The 17,248-nt window shown below is 43.9% G+C and overlaps 2 protein-coding genes across 2 annotated transcripts in view; one reads left to right on the plus strand and one right to left on the minus strand.

The window, feature by feature from the left end:
- mycbpap (mycbp associated protein) overlaps nt 1-5,223 on the minus strand; it is an 81,570-nt gene extending 76,347 nt beyond the window's left edge. Inside the window, exon 1 of the mRNA XM_080208995.1 lies at nt 4,971-5,223. Coding sequence (XP_080065121.1) covers nt 4,971-5,100 — 130 coding nt within the window. The 5' untranslated portion in view covers nt 5,101-5,223. The remainder of the gene's footprint in view (nt 1-4,970) is intronic.
- A 3,025-nt stretch (nt 5,224-8,248) lies between these two features.
- mfsd6l (major facilitator superfamily domain containing 6-like) lies at nt 8,249-16,143 on the plus strand. The gene is made up of 2 exons (XM_080208996.1): nt 8,249-8,426; nt 13,035-16,143. Exon 2 carries the CDS (start codon nt 13,078-13,080, stop codon nt 14,989-14,991), a length of 1,914 nt encoding a protein of 637 aa, XP_080065122.1. The 5' UTR covers nt 8,249-8,426; nt 13,035-13,077; the 3' UTR covers nt 14,992-16,143.
- The last annotated feature ends 1,105 nt before the right edge of the window (nt 16,144-17,248 follow it).

Raw genomic sequence — 17,248 nt, forward strand, 5'->3', positions numbered from 1 at the left:
GGAACAATTAAAATTATAGATGAACAAGGGGCCAGAATTATGGATTCATGGCAAATAATCACTGAAACAACTATATGATAACATCAGCAAGTTCCAACTCACCATCAGACTCACCACGGACTACTCTCTGGAATTCTTGGACATACGCTCCTCCATCAAGGACGGCCACCTCAGCACTTCACTGTACCGCAAGCTCACGGATAATCTCACGATGCTCCACTTCTCCAGTTTCCATCCTAAACACGTTAAAGAAGCCAACTCCTATGGAGAAGCCCTCCATATACACAGGATCTGCTTAGATGAGGAGGATTGCAACAGACACCTCCAGACACTGAAAGATGGCTTCATAAGAGCAGGATATGGCACTCGATTCATTGATCAACAGTTCTGAAGCGCCAGGGCGAAAAACCACACCGACCTCCTCAGAAGACAAACACGGGACATGGCAGAGTACCCTTTGTCATCCAGTAGTTCCCTGGAGCTGAGAAGCGATGACATCTTCTCTGAAGCCTTTAACACGTCATCGATGAAGATGAACATCTCGTCAAGACCATCCCCACACATCCACTTCTTGCCTTCAAACAAAGGGACAACCTCAAACAGACCACTGTCCACAGCAAACTACCCAGCCTTCAGGAGAACAGCGACCACGACACCACACAACCCTACCACAGCAACCTTTGCAAGATGTGCCAGATCATCGACACGGATGCCATCATCTCACATGAGAACATCATCCACCAGGTACACAGTACATACTCTTGCAACTCAGCCAACATTGTCTACCTGATACGCTGCAGGAAAGGATGTCCTGAGGCATGGTACATTGGGGAGACTATGCAGAAGCTACAACAACGAATGAATGAACACCACTCAACAATCACTAGGCAGGAATGTTCTCTTCCTGTTGGGGAACACTTCAGCAGTCATGGGCATTCAGCCTCTGATCTTCAGGTAAGCATTCTCCAAAGCGGCATTAATGACACATGACAATGCAGAATTGCTGAGCAGAAACTGTTAGCCAAGTTCCGCACACATGAGGACCAGGATTGTGTGTTCATGTCACACTATTTGTAACTTTCACGACTTACCTGGGCTTGCAAAATCTCACTAACTGTCCTGTCTGGAGACAATACACATCTTTCTAACCTGTGCTTGACCCTATCTCCACTCACATTGTCTGTACCTTCAAGACTTGGTTACTTGTAAAGACTCACATTCCAACCATTATCTTGTAAATTGAGTTTGTGTCTGTATATGCCCTGTTTGTGAACACAATTCCCACTCACCTGATGAAGGGGCAATGCTCTGAAAGCTTGTGGCCTGTGCTATCAAATAAACCTGTTGGACTTTAACCTGGTGTTGTGAGACTTCTTACTGTGCTTACCCCAGTCCAACACTGGCAACTCCACATCAGAATTAAAGCAGCAGAGGTATCTTGGAGAGTTGTGCAGTTGGAATAATTACAAAAGTAGGAAAGAGCATGAAAGGATTTAAAAACAAGAAGTGGGCTCTTGTCCAGCCCACCCACAGGATTTACCCATGCTACTGAAGTCAATGGACTTTTGGCTGGCATGTCAGCGGTACACACCATGGCAAGGCAAGAAAATCTTGGCCAAGGATGGGGGATTTTAGCAGCACAATTACTTTGGAGAGACTTGGGTTGTTCTATTTGGAGCAAAGGAAATTAGGTGAGATTTGATAAAAATGTGCAAGTTTATAGTTGGTTTAGATAAGGTAGAAAAGAAATGTTTTGGGTCCCAGTAGCTGATGAGACATGGATTGAAGATACAGATTTAATGTTTTGGGTAAGTGATGCGGCGGTGAATGTCAGGAAGAACTTCTTGATGCAGTGAGTGATAATAACCTGAAACCACTGCCTTGGAAAATGCTGGCAGCAGAGATCAATGATTTCAAAAGAAGTTTGAGTGAGCACTGAAGAGGAGAGAACTGTGGGGTTAAAGGTGGGGAATGGAACTGACTAGATTGCTCTAAATACCTGACCTTGATTCATTGGCTGAATGAGCTCCTTCTGTGCCATTACAACTCTATTTAACAAGATGTCACGAAACTTCATGGGCCCCAAAGTCAATGTAGTGAATTCCCCAGGTCACTCCCTTTGAATTGCGTCACTACCTCTCCTCAGTTTGCCCTCCCTGTGAGATAGGATGGAAGAGTCTGGGACATTGGCTCTATGATATGACTCAGTGAGTATGACAATGTCAGGCTGATGCTTGACTAGTCTGTGGTGAAACTCTCCCAATTTGGTACAACTCTCCAGATGCTAGTGATGAGGGCATTGCAAGGTCAACTGAGCAAGATGTGCCTTTGTCATCTCCAGTGCCTAAGTCAATGCCAGACTTTATTATTGTTTTAATGTAGCGTTTTCATAAAATTGAATGGCTTCCTATGTAATTTCAAAGGTAATTAAGAGCCAACCTCATTGCTGTCTGGAGCTACATGTATGGTACACCAGGTAAGAATGGAAGATTCCCCTCACTAAAGGATATGAGTGAACCAGATGGGTTTTTACGATAATCAACTTGATTGACAATCACCATTATTGAGTATAATTCCAGATTTAATTATTAATTGGATTTAAATTCGACTAGCTGCTGTGAGAGAATTTGAACTTGTTTCCAACAATATTAACCTGGGCTGAGCATCATGGGTTGAGATGGAGGTTGATACACTGAGTCCATCTGTTGAGTGAGATAAGACAGCAGATTTCCTTCCTTAAAAGACGTTAATGAACCAGATGAGTTTTTAACAACAATCCAGTAATTTTATTATTATTACTGAGGTCAATATTTAATTCTAAATTTCCAAACTTAAATTTCCTCAGCTGCTGTAATTGGATTTGATGTCTTGCCTTTGGAGCATTAGTTTGATCCTGTGTGTTATTAATCCACTGAAATTATCACTATGCTTCTATTCCCTCCAATTTGCCATCATCATTCTTTTTCCTCGAAAAAAAAATTCATCCCACCATCCTTGCAAAGTACCACATCATCTCTAACCTCCCATTCCTCTTCAAATTCATAGAATCATAGAATCCTACAATGCAGAAGGTGGCTATTCAGCCCATTGAGTCTGCACTAACCACAACCCACCCAGTCCCTATACCCAGAACCCCATGCATTTACCCTAGCTAGACTGCCTGAAACTAAGGGATAATTTAACATGCCAATCCACCAAACCCGCACATCTTTGGACTGCGGAGAAAACCACAGCAACCGGAGGAAACCTGCACAGACACAGAAAGAATATGCAAACACCACACAGACAGTGACCAAGCTGGGAATTGAACCTGGGTCCCTGGCGCTGTGATGCAGCAGTGCCGCCCCTCCTTGAACATGTTGTTGCCTCCTAAATCCAACCCATCTTTCCCAGAACTCCATGTTTGAATCCCTCCACTGACTCTAATGAAACAGCTCTTACCAAAGTGACAAATGATCTCCTCTAGCTGTGATAAAGGTAAAAACTTGCCCTCCTCATCCTTTTTGACCTGTCTGCAGACTTTGATACAGTTGATGACACTATCCGTCCCCAAGACCTTGTCCAGCTGGATGGAACTGCTCTCATTTGATTCCATTCTTATCTATCTAATCATAGCTGGAAGAATCACTTGCAATGGTTTCTCTTCCTGCTCCCATACTTCTGCCTTTGATGTCTCACAGGCCCTATTCTTAGCCCCTTTGTCTCATCCATATACACCCCCTTGGTAGCATTAGTCAAAGGTGTAGCATTAGTTTTCACATTGGGAAGGCAAAAGCTGCTTTTTTCAGTCCCCACTCCAAACTCTCTGCACCAGCTGCTAACTCCATCACTCCGCCTGGCAATAGTTTGAGATTAAGTCAGTTTGTCGCAACCCCCTTGGCATTTGATCTTGAGGTGAACTTCCAATCTCATATTATCATCATCAGCAAGATCGCCTATTTCCACATTGCCCAAACCTGCCAATCTCACCTCACTGATTTGGATGTGGGGATCAAATGTAATATTTCCAAGGTTATGGATGATAGATACAAGACTAGGTGGGAGTGTGTAGATTCTGAGGAAGATGTCAAATGACTACAGGAGGATTTGGACAAACAGTGAGCAAGAACATGACAGAAGGAATATAATGAGGAAAAATGTGAGGTATTCCACCTTGGTAGAAGGAACTGATGTGTAGACTTTCTCCTGAAAGATAAGACATTCAAACGTGTAGATGTACAAAGGGACCTGGGTGTCCTTGTCCACAAGTCACTGAAGGCTAACAGGCTAGCAAGCTACTGGGCAGGCTAATGAAATGTTAGCCTTTATCACAAGATGATTTGACCACAAGAGTAGAGAGGTTTTGCTTCAATTATATAGGAGCTTGGTTAGATCGCATTTGTAGTGTGTAGTTTTGGTCCCCTTAGCTCACAGAAAGGGCATTATTGACATAGAGGGTGTGCAACAAAGGTTCACCAGACTAGTTCATAACATAATAGGTTATGGGGGTAGTGTGTGTAAGAGGCATTGAAGTTTCCGATCAGCCATGATCATATTAAATGGCTCAGCAGACTTGATGGGCTGGTCGTCCAAAACCCAGCTGGTGTCCTGACTTACGACAGTTCTAACCCGATGTCTCCTTTTCTGGCTCAGTGTCCAAGATTGTTGGATGAAGTTCATGTGAGAGGCTTCTGTGATGTTTATTAAAGGTGATCTGTACGGTGTTGTCTGATGGATAGATGGAACTTTACGCCTTCCTTGTCAGCTGGGATGAATTCTTGTCCTGGAGCGACCCCTAACCCCAGCCACCCCCAAAGGGAGATCCCTGCCCTGTGGCAACCCCTATCCAATGTCCCCGAGGGGAAATGCCTGACCAAGACCAATCTCTATCCCCATTCCTGGGGACAGATCCCTGTCCAAAGGAAGCCCTAACCCCTGGGGGCGTTGGGCGGATTCCAGTTCCGCTGTCCTGGTTCCATCTGTGTACTCACCGGCCAGGGGGAGATCTCTGTCCCGGGCCACCCCAGTCCCCCGGGCGCCGGATTCCCGCTCGCTCTTACCAGGCGGGGTCTTCAAGCCGCCGTCCCTCCGGGAGCTCTTAGAGGGAGTCCGAGTCCCCATCTTCCCGACTGAAACCTGAGGCTGATACAACAGAGTAAGGCCCGTCTCCAAGGCAACGCGCCTGCAGCTCCGCTGTCTCTATGGCGACCAGGCTGGGTAAAAGGCTGAGAGAGAACTAATAGATAGGGGAGGGGCTGAGAGAGAACTAATAGATGTGGGGGGAGGGGCAGGGAGGCCAAGCGGGGGGCAGATTGAAGGGGGCCGGCTTGGGGGAGCAGGTTAGGTGGGCCGGGCGGGGCTGGGGTGGCGGGGGGGGGGGTGGGGCGGGGCTGGGGCGGCTGGTAGGCGGGGCGAAGTGGTGGCGGGGCGGGGCGAAGTGGTGGGGGAGGGGCGGCGGGGCGGCTGGTTGGCGGGGGGCGGGGCGAAGTGGTGGCGGGGCGGGGCGAAGTGGTGGGGGAGGGGCGGCTGGTTGGCGGGGGGCGGGGCGAAGTGGTGGGGGAGGGGCGGCGGGGCGGCTGGGTTATTAGGGAGAATTAAAGGGGGGATGGGGTTAGACTGAGTTATCAGAGAGAGAATGGGTTTTAAACTGGATTATTAGCGAGAAAGAGAGTAGTCTTGGTTATTAGGAGAGTATGAGGGTGCCAGACTGGGTTATTAGGTGGGAATTTGTGTGGGTTATCAGGGGAAAAGGGGGAGTTAGACTTATTTATTAGATACAGTGAGTGAAAATGAGGGGGTTGGACTGTGTTATTAGAGAGAAGGGGGGAGTCAGACTGGATTATTAGTGAGAGAGAATGAGGGGTTAGACAAGACTATTAGGGAGAGGGTAAGATGTGGCTATTAGAGAGGGAGGGGTTAGACGGTGTTATTGGAAAGGGATGAGAGGGGACTATTGGAGAAGAGAGGGTGGATGAGAGGGGGGCTGTTGGAGAGAGGGTGGATGAGAGGGTGGATCAGAGTGGCATAGTGATGGGGGGGTTGGGTTTTGATTGATTTATTGTCTCATGTAGTAAAATACAGTGAAATGACAGGGTAATTAAAGAGGAATTTATCGCACTGTTCTTACAAAGGGAGAGAGGGTTAGACTGGGTTATTAATGAAAGCGAGGGTGTCAGCCTGTGTTATCACAGTGAGAAATGATAAACAGATGGCATCTCAATTTAATGTCTTGTATGCAAAAAAGCATCTCCACAGTCTATCGGTGCTCCACTGGAATTCCTGCTTGATTTTTGTGGTCGGTCTGTAGAACTGGTCTTTGTTGCACCCCTGTCTACCATAGAGACGACAATGCTATTAATTAGGGAAATGCTGATACTTGATTTCTGATTCTTCCATAACATCACTCCTCATCTCTGTTAGCTTCTGCTACCCCTCCACCCTCCAACATAACTGCTCCTCCAATTCTGGTCTTTTGAGCATCCCCGATTGTAAACCAATCCAGCATTAGTCACTTGCCCTCAACTGCCAAGGCCTTCAGCTCTGGAATTCCCTCCCTAAATATCTCTCCCTAAATAGCTCTCCCTCTTTTTTCTCCTTAAAACCTATCTCTTTAACTAAGCTTTTGATCTATGACCTTAACATTGCCTAATGAAGTTTAGGATCAAATTTTTTATCATAATGCTCCTGTGACACTTCTTTGGATTGTATTGAAGCTACTCTATAAATACAAGTTATGTTCAAGTTGGAGTTGCTAGCACATCTTTGCTTAATCACCTAAAAAACAAAAATTATAGAACTATTCAGCAGCATGTTTAGGGAGAGAAAGGCTGAGTGAATGTTTCGGCTCAGTGACCTTTCCTCAATCCTCGTCGCTGTCTCTCGATTTGAAGATGATGTCCACTTGGGACTGCCAGTTGCAACCATGGGTCTTCAAGTGACTGAACAAGCCATCTCTTGACTGCAGATCTTTCGGGACATGGTGCAGGTTGTCCTACAAGGTAGTGGTATCCGAATACAGCATCTGATTCCTTTTATCGCTATTCCGAATTATTGGTAGCGAGTTCTTCCCATTCGTTCATGCCAATGTTGCTACACTTCAATTTGAGCTTCAGAATGTCTTTGAATCATTTTCTTTGATCTCTCCTGAATTCCTAGCCACCTGAGAGAACAGGACCTGGCAGGGAAGACTTTTGTTGGCCATCCAGACACTGTATCCAATCCATTGTACTAGATTTTTCAGGAATTTTGACTTTCAGCTCGTTTCTAGACAGATTTAAAGAAGATGTTGAGAACAATACTCAGGAACACTTCATTGTATTCATCAACCTGACCACAGCATGTCATAAATCACAAGCCTGTGTAGATTGTGTTCCAGACATTTGGATGCCCATGAAACTTCATCACAATCTGCAATACTTCATGGTGATATGACTACCACTGTGCTGAGTGGGAAATCGACGGTAAGAAATCTCACAACACCAGGTTAAAGTCCAACAGGTTTATTTGGTAGCAAATGCCACAAGCTTTCGGGGCTTTGCCCTGAAATTACAACAGTGCTCCTCAAAATCCAGCATGGTGTGGTGATTACAATCTACCTGACAATAACAGTTCATCTCATCCTAGAACTGGTGTCAGTATTATCACCGCACCATGCTGGATTTTGAGGAGCACTGTTGTAATTTCGGGGCAAAGCCCCGAAAGCTTGTGGCGTTTGCTACCAAATAAACCTGTTGGACTTTAACCTGGTGTTGTGAGACTTCTTACTGTCAGAATTGTCAACAGGGCAAACTCTAACCTCAATCGCCACCGAACAGCTGAGCTGATAGACCACAGCTGGAAGGTGCTATTGTACTGGGAGGCAGCAGATGGTGCTGCTCAGGGAGGTTTTATTCCCCTCTCAGCCGCCGGTCCTCCCAGCCTATGAGCAGCGGGCTTCGCCGGACACCAGCAACAAGGACCGTTAGCCATTCTCCCAAAGATAAACCAAAACCTTGAGAGTGTTGGAAGGGTCACGTGGTAGGCATGTGGGGCAGTGTCAGCTGAGGTCAGCCACAAAAGGCCGGGGATCGGATCACGTGAATGGCGACGCAGCCAGTTTCGGCTCACCTGTGTCGCCAAAGGGGTGGAGCTGGATGTGTCAGGTGGGCAGCCGGGGGGGGGGGCTGTGAATCACGTGCCCGGAGAGGCGCTGACTGATTGGGCAGTTGGCGTGATTGACGGGCCCTAGGCCTCTGACAGTTTCCGTGTGGCGGCGCCCGGTTCCCCTGGCCCAGTAGCGAGTGCACTTGGCCGGTTTGGTGAGGCTGAGCTAGGCCCCGGTGTGGCAGCGGAGTGGATCGGGGATGAAGCTTGATGGTGGGAATGTTTTCTCAGCTGAAGCCGAGTGACGGGGATTAACAATTTGTTCACTGGCTTTTCTGAGAGTCCACATTTCAAACGCTAGCTCGGTAGGTGACCCTCAATACCCCAACAACGAAGCTGCATTTGTGTCGCGCCTGGACCATCCCAGAGATCGGTGTCAAGAAGCCAAAGGAGCTATTGACAGAGTGCTGACCGAGAGTTTGGTTTGAAAGGAGGGCCTGAGAAACAGGAGAGGCCAAGGGCAGGGCCACAGGTTGTTGGGCAAGAGGAGGGACGAGTGCTTTGGTGGAAGTTACAAAGATGGGGAGGGATGAAATCGTGAGGGTGAGCCAGCGTAAACGGACTGAGAAGGAAGGTGCAGGGTGGGATAAGGGCAGTAAAGTTCTGGCTGAGCTGAGCCGTACAGAAAGGATCTGCACTTTTTCCTTCTCTAGGAATGATATGTTTTGTCTGTAGAGCGTGCAAGAAACAATACTTTTAACTTTATATCAATACACGTAACAATAATAAATCAAAAGATTAACCAGGGAAACATTGGATTAGTTTAGACTGGAGGTGCTGAAATTTAAATGAGGATTTCAGTGACAAATGGGGTTGGCTGATGCTGTGACGTGGAGATAAGAACTTAACATAAGAACATAAGAAATAGGAGCAGGAGTAGGCCATGTAGCCCTTCGAGCCTACCCCGCCATTCAGTAAAATCATGGCTGATCTGTCGTGGCTCAGTTCCACATTCCCGCCCTCTCCCCATAACCCTTAATCCCCTCGCTTATCAAAAACCCATCAACCCGCGTCTTAAAAATATTTAGTGAGGCAGCCTCCACCACTTCAACGGGCAGAGAATTCCAGAGATTCACCACCCTTTGAGTGAAGAAGTTCCTCCTCAACTCCGTTCTAAACCCCCCCCCCCCCCCCCCATCTTGAGGCTGTGCCCCCTAGTCCTACTGTCCTTTCTGAGCGGGAAGAGTCTCTCCACCTCTATCCTAGCTATCCCATTCATCATCTTATACGTCTCAATGAGATCTCCCCTCATTCTTCTAAACTCTAACGAGTACAAGCTTAGTTTATTCAGCCTCTCCTCATAGCTCAACCCCCTCAACTCTGGAATCAGCCTAGTAAACCTCCTCTGCACTCCCTCCAAGGCCAAAATATCCTTGCGTAAGTGCGGCGACCAAAACTGCACACAGTACTCCAGCTGCGGCCTCACCAATGCCCTATACAGCTGCAGCAAGACCTCCCTATTTTATATTCAATCCCCCTTGTTATGAAGGCAGCATCCCATTAGCCTTCCTGACCACCTGCTGCACCTGCAGGCTGGGTTTTTGCGACTCATGCACAAGGACCCCGAGGTCCCTCTGCACCGTCGCCTGCTGCAGTTTTTTGCCACAAATAATAGATGGAGAGGAATATGGAGTTGGAAGATGCAGGAAATATGGTGGGCATGTGCATTGAATGACAAAGCTATGGTCAACTTTGATAAATGGTGCAGGTTGGTTGAGACGGTATGATAACAGCACAGTCGCATTAATAAAAGCCATATATGGTGGAAGCTGGAAATTTGAAATTAAACAGGAAATGCTTAGTGGGTCTGGCAGCATCTGTGGAGAGAGAAAAACAGTTAACATTTTGAGTCTGTAGGACTCTTCAAATCTAAGGAGCGGGAGGAATGTGATGGATGATACAATGGATAAGGGGATGGAGTAGCTGGAACAGAGGTCAGTGACAGGTGAGAGCTCGGAGAGATTGCAACAAAGATGTGTAGGGCATGAGACAAGCGAAAGCATTACTGGCAGTGTGAAGGATTAATCAAGGTGCTGGTAGTGGCAAAAGAAAGATGGCAGAATGTTTCAATGGGAGAACAAAAGCCTGTACTCTGAAAACACAATAAAACAAAACAAGTGACAGATGGAGTGAGGAGGAAGTTGTGACAAAAACTTTTGGATTTTAAAAAGATGTCAAGACGAAGGAGAAAGGTCACAGTCTAAAATTGTTGAACTCAGTGTTGAGTCCAGAAGATTGTAAACATGGTAGCGTGATGGCACAGTAGTAAGCACTGCTGTTTCACAGCATGCAGAGCTGGGTTTGATTCTCGCCTTGAGTCACTGCCTGTGCAGAGTCTGCACGTCCTCCGTGTTTGGGTGCTACCTTGGCCATGCTAAATTTTCTGTGTATCTGAACAGGTGCTGGAGTGTGGTGACTGTAGGGGATTTTCACAGTAATGTCATTGCAGTGTTAATGTAAGCCTACTTGTGTCACTAATAAAATAAACTTTAAGTGCTTAATCAGAAGATGAGGTGTTCTTCCTCCAGTCGACATTGGGCTTCACTGGAACATTGCAGCAGGCCAAGGAAGGACATATGGGAATGAGAGCAAGGAAGCTGAGTTAAAATGGCAAGTGCCAGGAAGGTTGGTGTCAGGCTTGCTGAGTGATTAAGGAGAAAGGCAGATTTGTCAGAAGAGGCATTTTCAAAGGCGGCATCATCTGCACAGGTGCAATGAAACTGGAGAAGGGGATGGAATCCTTACAGGAAGCAGTGTATGAGAAGCAGTAGCTGAGATAGCTATGGGAGTTGGTGGGCTTGTAATGAATATTGGTGTTTTGTCTATCACCAATCATAGATTACTTTATTGAAGCCCATTGTAGTGCTGTGATAGAGGCAGAAAACTGATTGACAAGATCCCAGTGAACACGTGGGAGAAGCTGGGGGTGATCTTGTAAGGACAGAATAGTACATGCTGGCCTTTTTTGAGGAAAGGGATGATATTTTAAATTGAGAATGGGAGGGGGTCAAGTGAAATGTAGTAATCTTTCAGACGAGCTTGTGAAGGCTGCATTAACATAGTGGAAAGGAATTGGAGAAACCAGTAGTCTAGGTCAGGGGAGTCTGGAGGAGGTTTTGCTTTGAGAAGAACATGGAAAACAATTGAATAAATGGTCTTGGTCATAGTACTTTAGGAAATAGAAATAATTTTAAAACATTATATTTGTGGATGTTAGGAAATAGATATAGTTTTAGGTGACTTGTATTTGTTGGGCATAAGCTATTGTTTTAAGGTTCAGCTTTAAATTTAAGCTTAATTTATATTTCTGCAGTTATGTATTAAGGAAATGTGAGTTTTAGTTTGATTTTAATGAAGATTTATAACCCTTAAAGTAGTGAACCTGGCAACCAGGGGCCCAAAGAGACAGCAAAAGCAGATCAGTTCAATTGGAACCAGAATTCCACAGATACTGCTGGATAAATAAAAAGGGACAGAAAGATGCCCCAAAACCAGGGGGAGATAGAAGGAAGTCCCAGTAGGACCTTCTAGTCCAAAGAAAAGAACAGTAATTTGGAAAAAGATCCTGTTCAGTGAAGTTGAGTAGCCGAAGCTTCAAGTTAAAAGACAAGGCTGCAGGGTGCAGACCTGGAATAATATGGCTTGTGAAAAGCTAGATCATCTGAGGAGATGATCTTATTATGGGCCTGTGGGGCAGTGGTGTTCTGTTGGCATAGCCGAGTATCAGAGAGATTGTGTGGAAGGCAGGGTTTCAATGTGCATGGCACTCGGGAGATGAACACTGGAAGCAGAGGCTGAATCCCTGAAGGTGGATCCTTGAAAGAGGACACCCAACAAGAAAGCATTGTTTGACCAGAGATTCCATGACATTTTGATTTGATTTATTATTGTCACATGTATTGATATACAACGAAAAGTATTGTTTCTTGCGTGCTATACTGACAAAACATACTGTTCATGGAGGAGAAAACGAGAGAATGCAGAATGTATTGCTTCAGTCATAGTGAAGGTGTAGAGAAAGATCAACTTAATGTGAAGTAAGTCTATTCAAAAGTCTGATGGCAGCAGGGAAGAAGCTGTTCTTGAGTCGGTTGGTATGTGACCTTAGACTTTCGTATCTTTTTCCTGATGGAAGAACGTGGAAGAGAGAATGTCTGGGGTGCATGGAATCCTTAATTATGCTGTTCTATATAATTACATGCTGTTATATAATTATACATGTTTGAGAGCAGAGATTGGAAATCTTTGTGTGAAATTTTGAATTTCAGTGAGACCAGTTGGCTCACAGTGCAAGATGCATCTGGGGAAGCTGATGGATATCTTTAGAATTTGTTTTGGGTGACATCTGTCACTTGGTTTCAGAGCTTGGTGTGTCTGACCACAGACTACCTGTTCATTTACATGGATTGTGTGTAGAGTATATGATAGATGTTGTGATTTGTGTTATCCTTAGGAATCTGTGTATATCTGTAAAGGAATAATGTATTATAATTCATCTTTTCTTTAATAAATGTGTTCTTTTGATAAATGATCATCAGCTGATTTCTGTGACTCTGTTGTGTAACCACCCTCCATGTTTCTAAACACAAAATAAAAATTAGGATTCATCAAGCTGTGTTCCTCAATGTTACTTGACTAGTAACATCAGCTGGGCTCGCAACAGTGCTAATAATCTACTCTCATTTGGCAATAGAGGATGCGGGGTGAAAGGTTCAAGGGTACAACTAGTTGTGGAAAAAAGAAACTGGGAGTTGATGCTATCCAAATATAGTGTGCCAAGAAGGCTTTAACATCTTTGTAAGACAGGCTTTTCACACTTCAATATTACTTGTGTAATCTGAAAGTTATATTCTTCACACAAACCTTGTAGTAAATGCACTTTGTTGTCTAATGAAAGTTTGTTTGTTTTTCAGATTGCTGACTGGGAATGTTTGCTGGAAGGTGAACCCAAAAACCATGAAGAGAAATAAACAGTGGAATGTCAGCAAAGCACTGGCTCTTGCCAGTCTCTACCACTTCCTTCACTGTGCAGCAACAGCCTGTGTAATTCCATTCCTTACCATATACTTCAGACAGCTTGGATTAACTGCGCCATTTGTCGGCATTGTCATGGGGGCAAAATATTTTATTTCACTGCTTTGTACTCCATTTTGGTCTTACTGTGCTGGACGCCATAACAAAAGAAGAATTCTTGTACTTGGTGCCCTGTTGTCATCAATAGGAGCAGGCCTTTTACTCACACTCATTCCAGCTGTTGATAAGGAAATAGAATACAAATTCTGTAATGATAGTATGTATGCAAAAAACAGTTGGAATCAAAATATCAGACCTGAAGACAAAGACCATGTTGTTGATTTTCAGGTGAATAAAATTGCACATACAGTTCCTCCAAAAGTAGTGAATGGCATTTCAACAAGCCATCCTAGTTCAACACTCCATACTAAAATGAAAGAGAACCTCCAGTTTTTGACCACTACTGAGCCATCTATTGCAACCAAACCTCCAAACAAGACTGAGCCAAGTACTACTGCAAATTCCAAAGTCTCAACTTTATCAGAAGATGTGGGTAGCACACACAATGCCAATGACAGTCATTCAAAGCGGCATCTACTTCCGCTGATTAAAGACTCTGCCCAGGCAAGAACTTCGGGTAAAGTTGCCAAGCATCTTCCTGTAGAGAGAAACAAAAGGTCAGCTGTTTACCCAAGTACAGTAAAGAGTCATGTCATGAAAAGGAATATTGCTTTGGAGACTGGCTCTGATGACAGAAAGGAAAAGCAGCATATCAAAACTGAGCCTAATCACAGTTTCAAAATTCTGGATAACCAGCACCAGACATTTGTGCTTATTTTACTAGCTATATCTTTATGGGAGGTTTTAGCATCAGCTCTGGATTGGGTTGCAGATGATGGGCTGTATGACTACTTGGACTTTGTTGACTCTGTTGATCGTTATGGCAAACAGTGGATTTGGGGTTACATAGGCAGAGCTGGAGCAGCTTTTAGTATAGGCATCCTCGTGGACAGGCTGAATTGTTTCCTCAATGCACATACTTCTAGAATTGCCGTACACTTTTATAGCTATGCGGCGCTGATAACGTTGACGCTTCTTGTTAGTGTGTTCTATCCAATTCATACAGCTAAAAAAACTGACATGGTAAACCATGCTATCAAAGGATTGCACCTGTTGGGAAGTGATGGACGGGCTATCTTGTACGTAATCACTGTCTTCGTTACAGGAGCTATTGGATCTACAATAAACAACTTCCTCTTCTGGCAAATGCAGAACAAAGGGAGCAGTGAGGCTTTTATGGGCACTGCAATTGCAATTGGCTTTATAGTTGAAGCTGTACTTTTTCTTTTCAAGGACAGAGTGTTAAGGATCCTTACGCTCTCTGGCACAGTGGTATTTGGATTAATTTGCCTTGCGGCTCAGCTGCTCTACTATTCATTCCTCTGGTCCTCTTGGGCAGCGTTGCCTATTCAAGTCTTGAATGCTTTTAGCAATGGTGCCTTGTGGTGGGCTGTTTGGAGTCAATGTAATGATCTAGCTACCCCTGGTATTGAAAGAACACTGCATAAAATCTACCATGGGTTATCCTTTGGTCTAGGTGCGAGTTTTGGCAGTTTTTGCAGTGGCTTCATTGTGAATAGTTTTGGCATAGAAAGGCTTTACCAAGCATGTTCTGCTACTGCTATGCTTTGGGCAGTGGTGTTCCTCATTGCACAATCTAAAATTCCTCGGCAGAAGAGGTTAAACTACTCACGACTGTTAGCAGCTGACACCAGTGATATGAGTGATTCGGATGATGAGCAAGATAAAGATTGGCTTGTTACAGCTCTGAAAAATGAAGACTTTTTACAGAAATAGTTTACTAAAGTTTATCTCTCTAGGGTCTTCCCTGTTTAATACATAAGACATCCTGATATTTGGCACATATGCACTGGTTCTTGCTTTAAAATTCAAGCTAAAGTACATAACCATTCTGGAAGGTAATTTTTAAGATGACAATTCAGTAATCTAGATAGGATTAAATGGCCTGTGCTGTTAAATGCTGTATACCAGCTCTACTTCAGTGTGTTTTTCTTTTAGCTACATAATTGAAGGATTGAGCTTTTTTTCTTTGAAAAGGCAAATTATGGAAATTGGCAATTTTTGAATAAAATAGGGTATTTCTTTTCAAGTGGAAATGCTCCTTCAGCAGTTAGTAACTACGATGACTGGATATTGTTGCTTTTGTGTGGTGTCTTCACTTTATCTAATGTAAAGCTGTTTTATGATACACTTCTGCATCTACTTATTACAATACAGTGAACACTAGGAGGGCCAGAATGTTCCGCATTAATAGTTTTCTCATTCACTGTTCCGTTGTTTTTAATGAGAAAGGGAAGTGCTACAGAGGGCCCACTTTTATACTTAATATATAAAAATTACTTTAATAGATTTATGCAATACCTATATCCTATTTTCTCATTCATTAATGTCATCATAGCCTTACAAGGGATGTTGGAATTATCATTTTTTTAATCCTCCCTTAGTTCGCATGTCAATGTTCTCTACTCATCCATTTTTTTTCCCCTTCTGTTTTTATTAGCTCCGGTTAGGTTGTTGGATTTATGTTTCCAATGCTTGTGCTTAACTATCTTTTTAACTGTACTGAATGATTCTTCTGACTATTGAACTTCTACTTTCGATCTAGCCCACTCTTTTTCTGTTCAGCCAGCTGATTTGAGTATCCTCCACCATACCCACGTTGTGGGCAAAAAAAGGATATCTTCCTCTCCTCTCCTCCTGCTGCATCCATGGAATGTAACACCCCCCACTGGACTCATGCTGAAGTTTTTGGACTTCCAGTTTCAGATATTATTTAAGTCACTAGTCACATCTGCCATCGCTAATCTTACGTAGATATTCAATCTAGAGCCAGAACTTAGTCTTTGTCTCAGTTATGTTCAATGCAGAAGATTCAGTGTATTTTGACCCAGTCATGATGTGGCTGTGCCGGCGTTGGACTGGGGTAAACACAGTTAAAAAGTCTGACAACACCAGGTTTTAGTCCAACCGATTTACTTGATAGTAAACTCACAAGCTTTCGAAGGGACTCCCTCTTCGTCAGGTGAATGGAGATTACTGATTAGTAATTAATTTAGTAATTAGTAATTAATTAATTTAGAGATTACTAATCAGTAATCTCTAAACTGTCTGCTTTATATGCTCTGTCCGAGGCCAGAGCTCTCCATTCACCTGACGAAGAGGGAGTCCCCTCGAAAGCTTGTGAGTTTACTATCAAGTAAATCGGTTGGACTAAAACCTGGTGTTGTCAGACTTTTTACTGTATTTTGACCCAGGCCAGACACGGTCTGTAGCTCTTCCTTTATTCTGGCAACGAGTGTAGTGTTGTCTGCATCTGATGTAAAGTTGTTTTATGATATACTACTTTACCCATTTATAGAAATACAATGAACGCTAAAAGGGCTGGAAATATCCTGCATTAACTGTTTTCTCATTTACTTTTCTATTGCTTTAATGAGAAAGGGAAGCATTGCAGATGGCGCACTTCTGTACTTAATATACAAAAATAATAGATTTATGCAACATCTCTGCCTTATCATGCTTTCATTCATTCATTCATTCACTATCGTCATAGCCTTAATGGGGGCGTTAATGAAATTTCATATGTTACGGCCTCCTATCGTGCAGCCATGTCTCTAGTAACTCTTCCTGCACCATCCTCATTATCTTACAGTCATGCTCTCTTCACAGTCCAAAAATGTCCCCTATCCAACAAATTACATATGTTATTGTCTTTGTACTCCTATCTTTTTTCTTTAGCTCCACTGCCCAGCTTTAGTGAACACTATTCAAAGCCATATTCACATACTTCCTCCTGTTTAGCACCATTGGCAGGAGTTTCCATCAAGTTCTCCATTTATTCTTTTTTGGTGGGTATAGCATGGAGGAACATAAAGGGTTTTTGAGATAAGTTCTTTATTTAAAAAAACGTATGAGCAATTATTCCATAATTCACATTCTTTAACTTTGTATTTTAAGAAATCTTACACTGTAGAAAATTTGGAAATCTTGGAGAGTTTACAGTATTGCATGCTCCTTTTGCTAGATTTTCTCA

Source organism: Carcharhinus amblyrhynchos, chromosome 21 (assembly GCF_965287045.1).
Source record: "Carcharhinus amblyrhynchos chromosome 21, sCarAmb.v2.hapA, whole genome shotgun sequence".
NCBI lineage: Eukaryota > Metazoa > Chordata > Chondrichthyes > Carcharhiniformes > Carcharhinidae > Carcharhinus > Carcharhinus amblyrhynchos.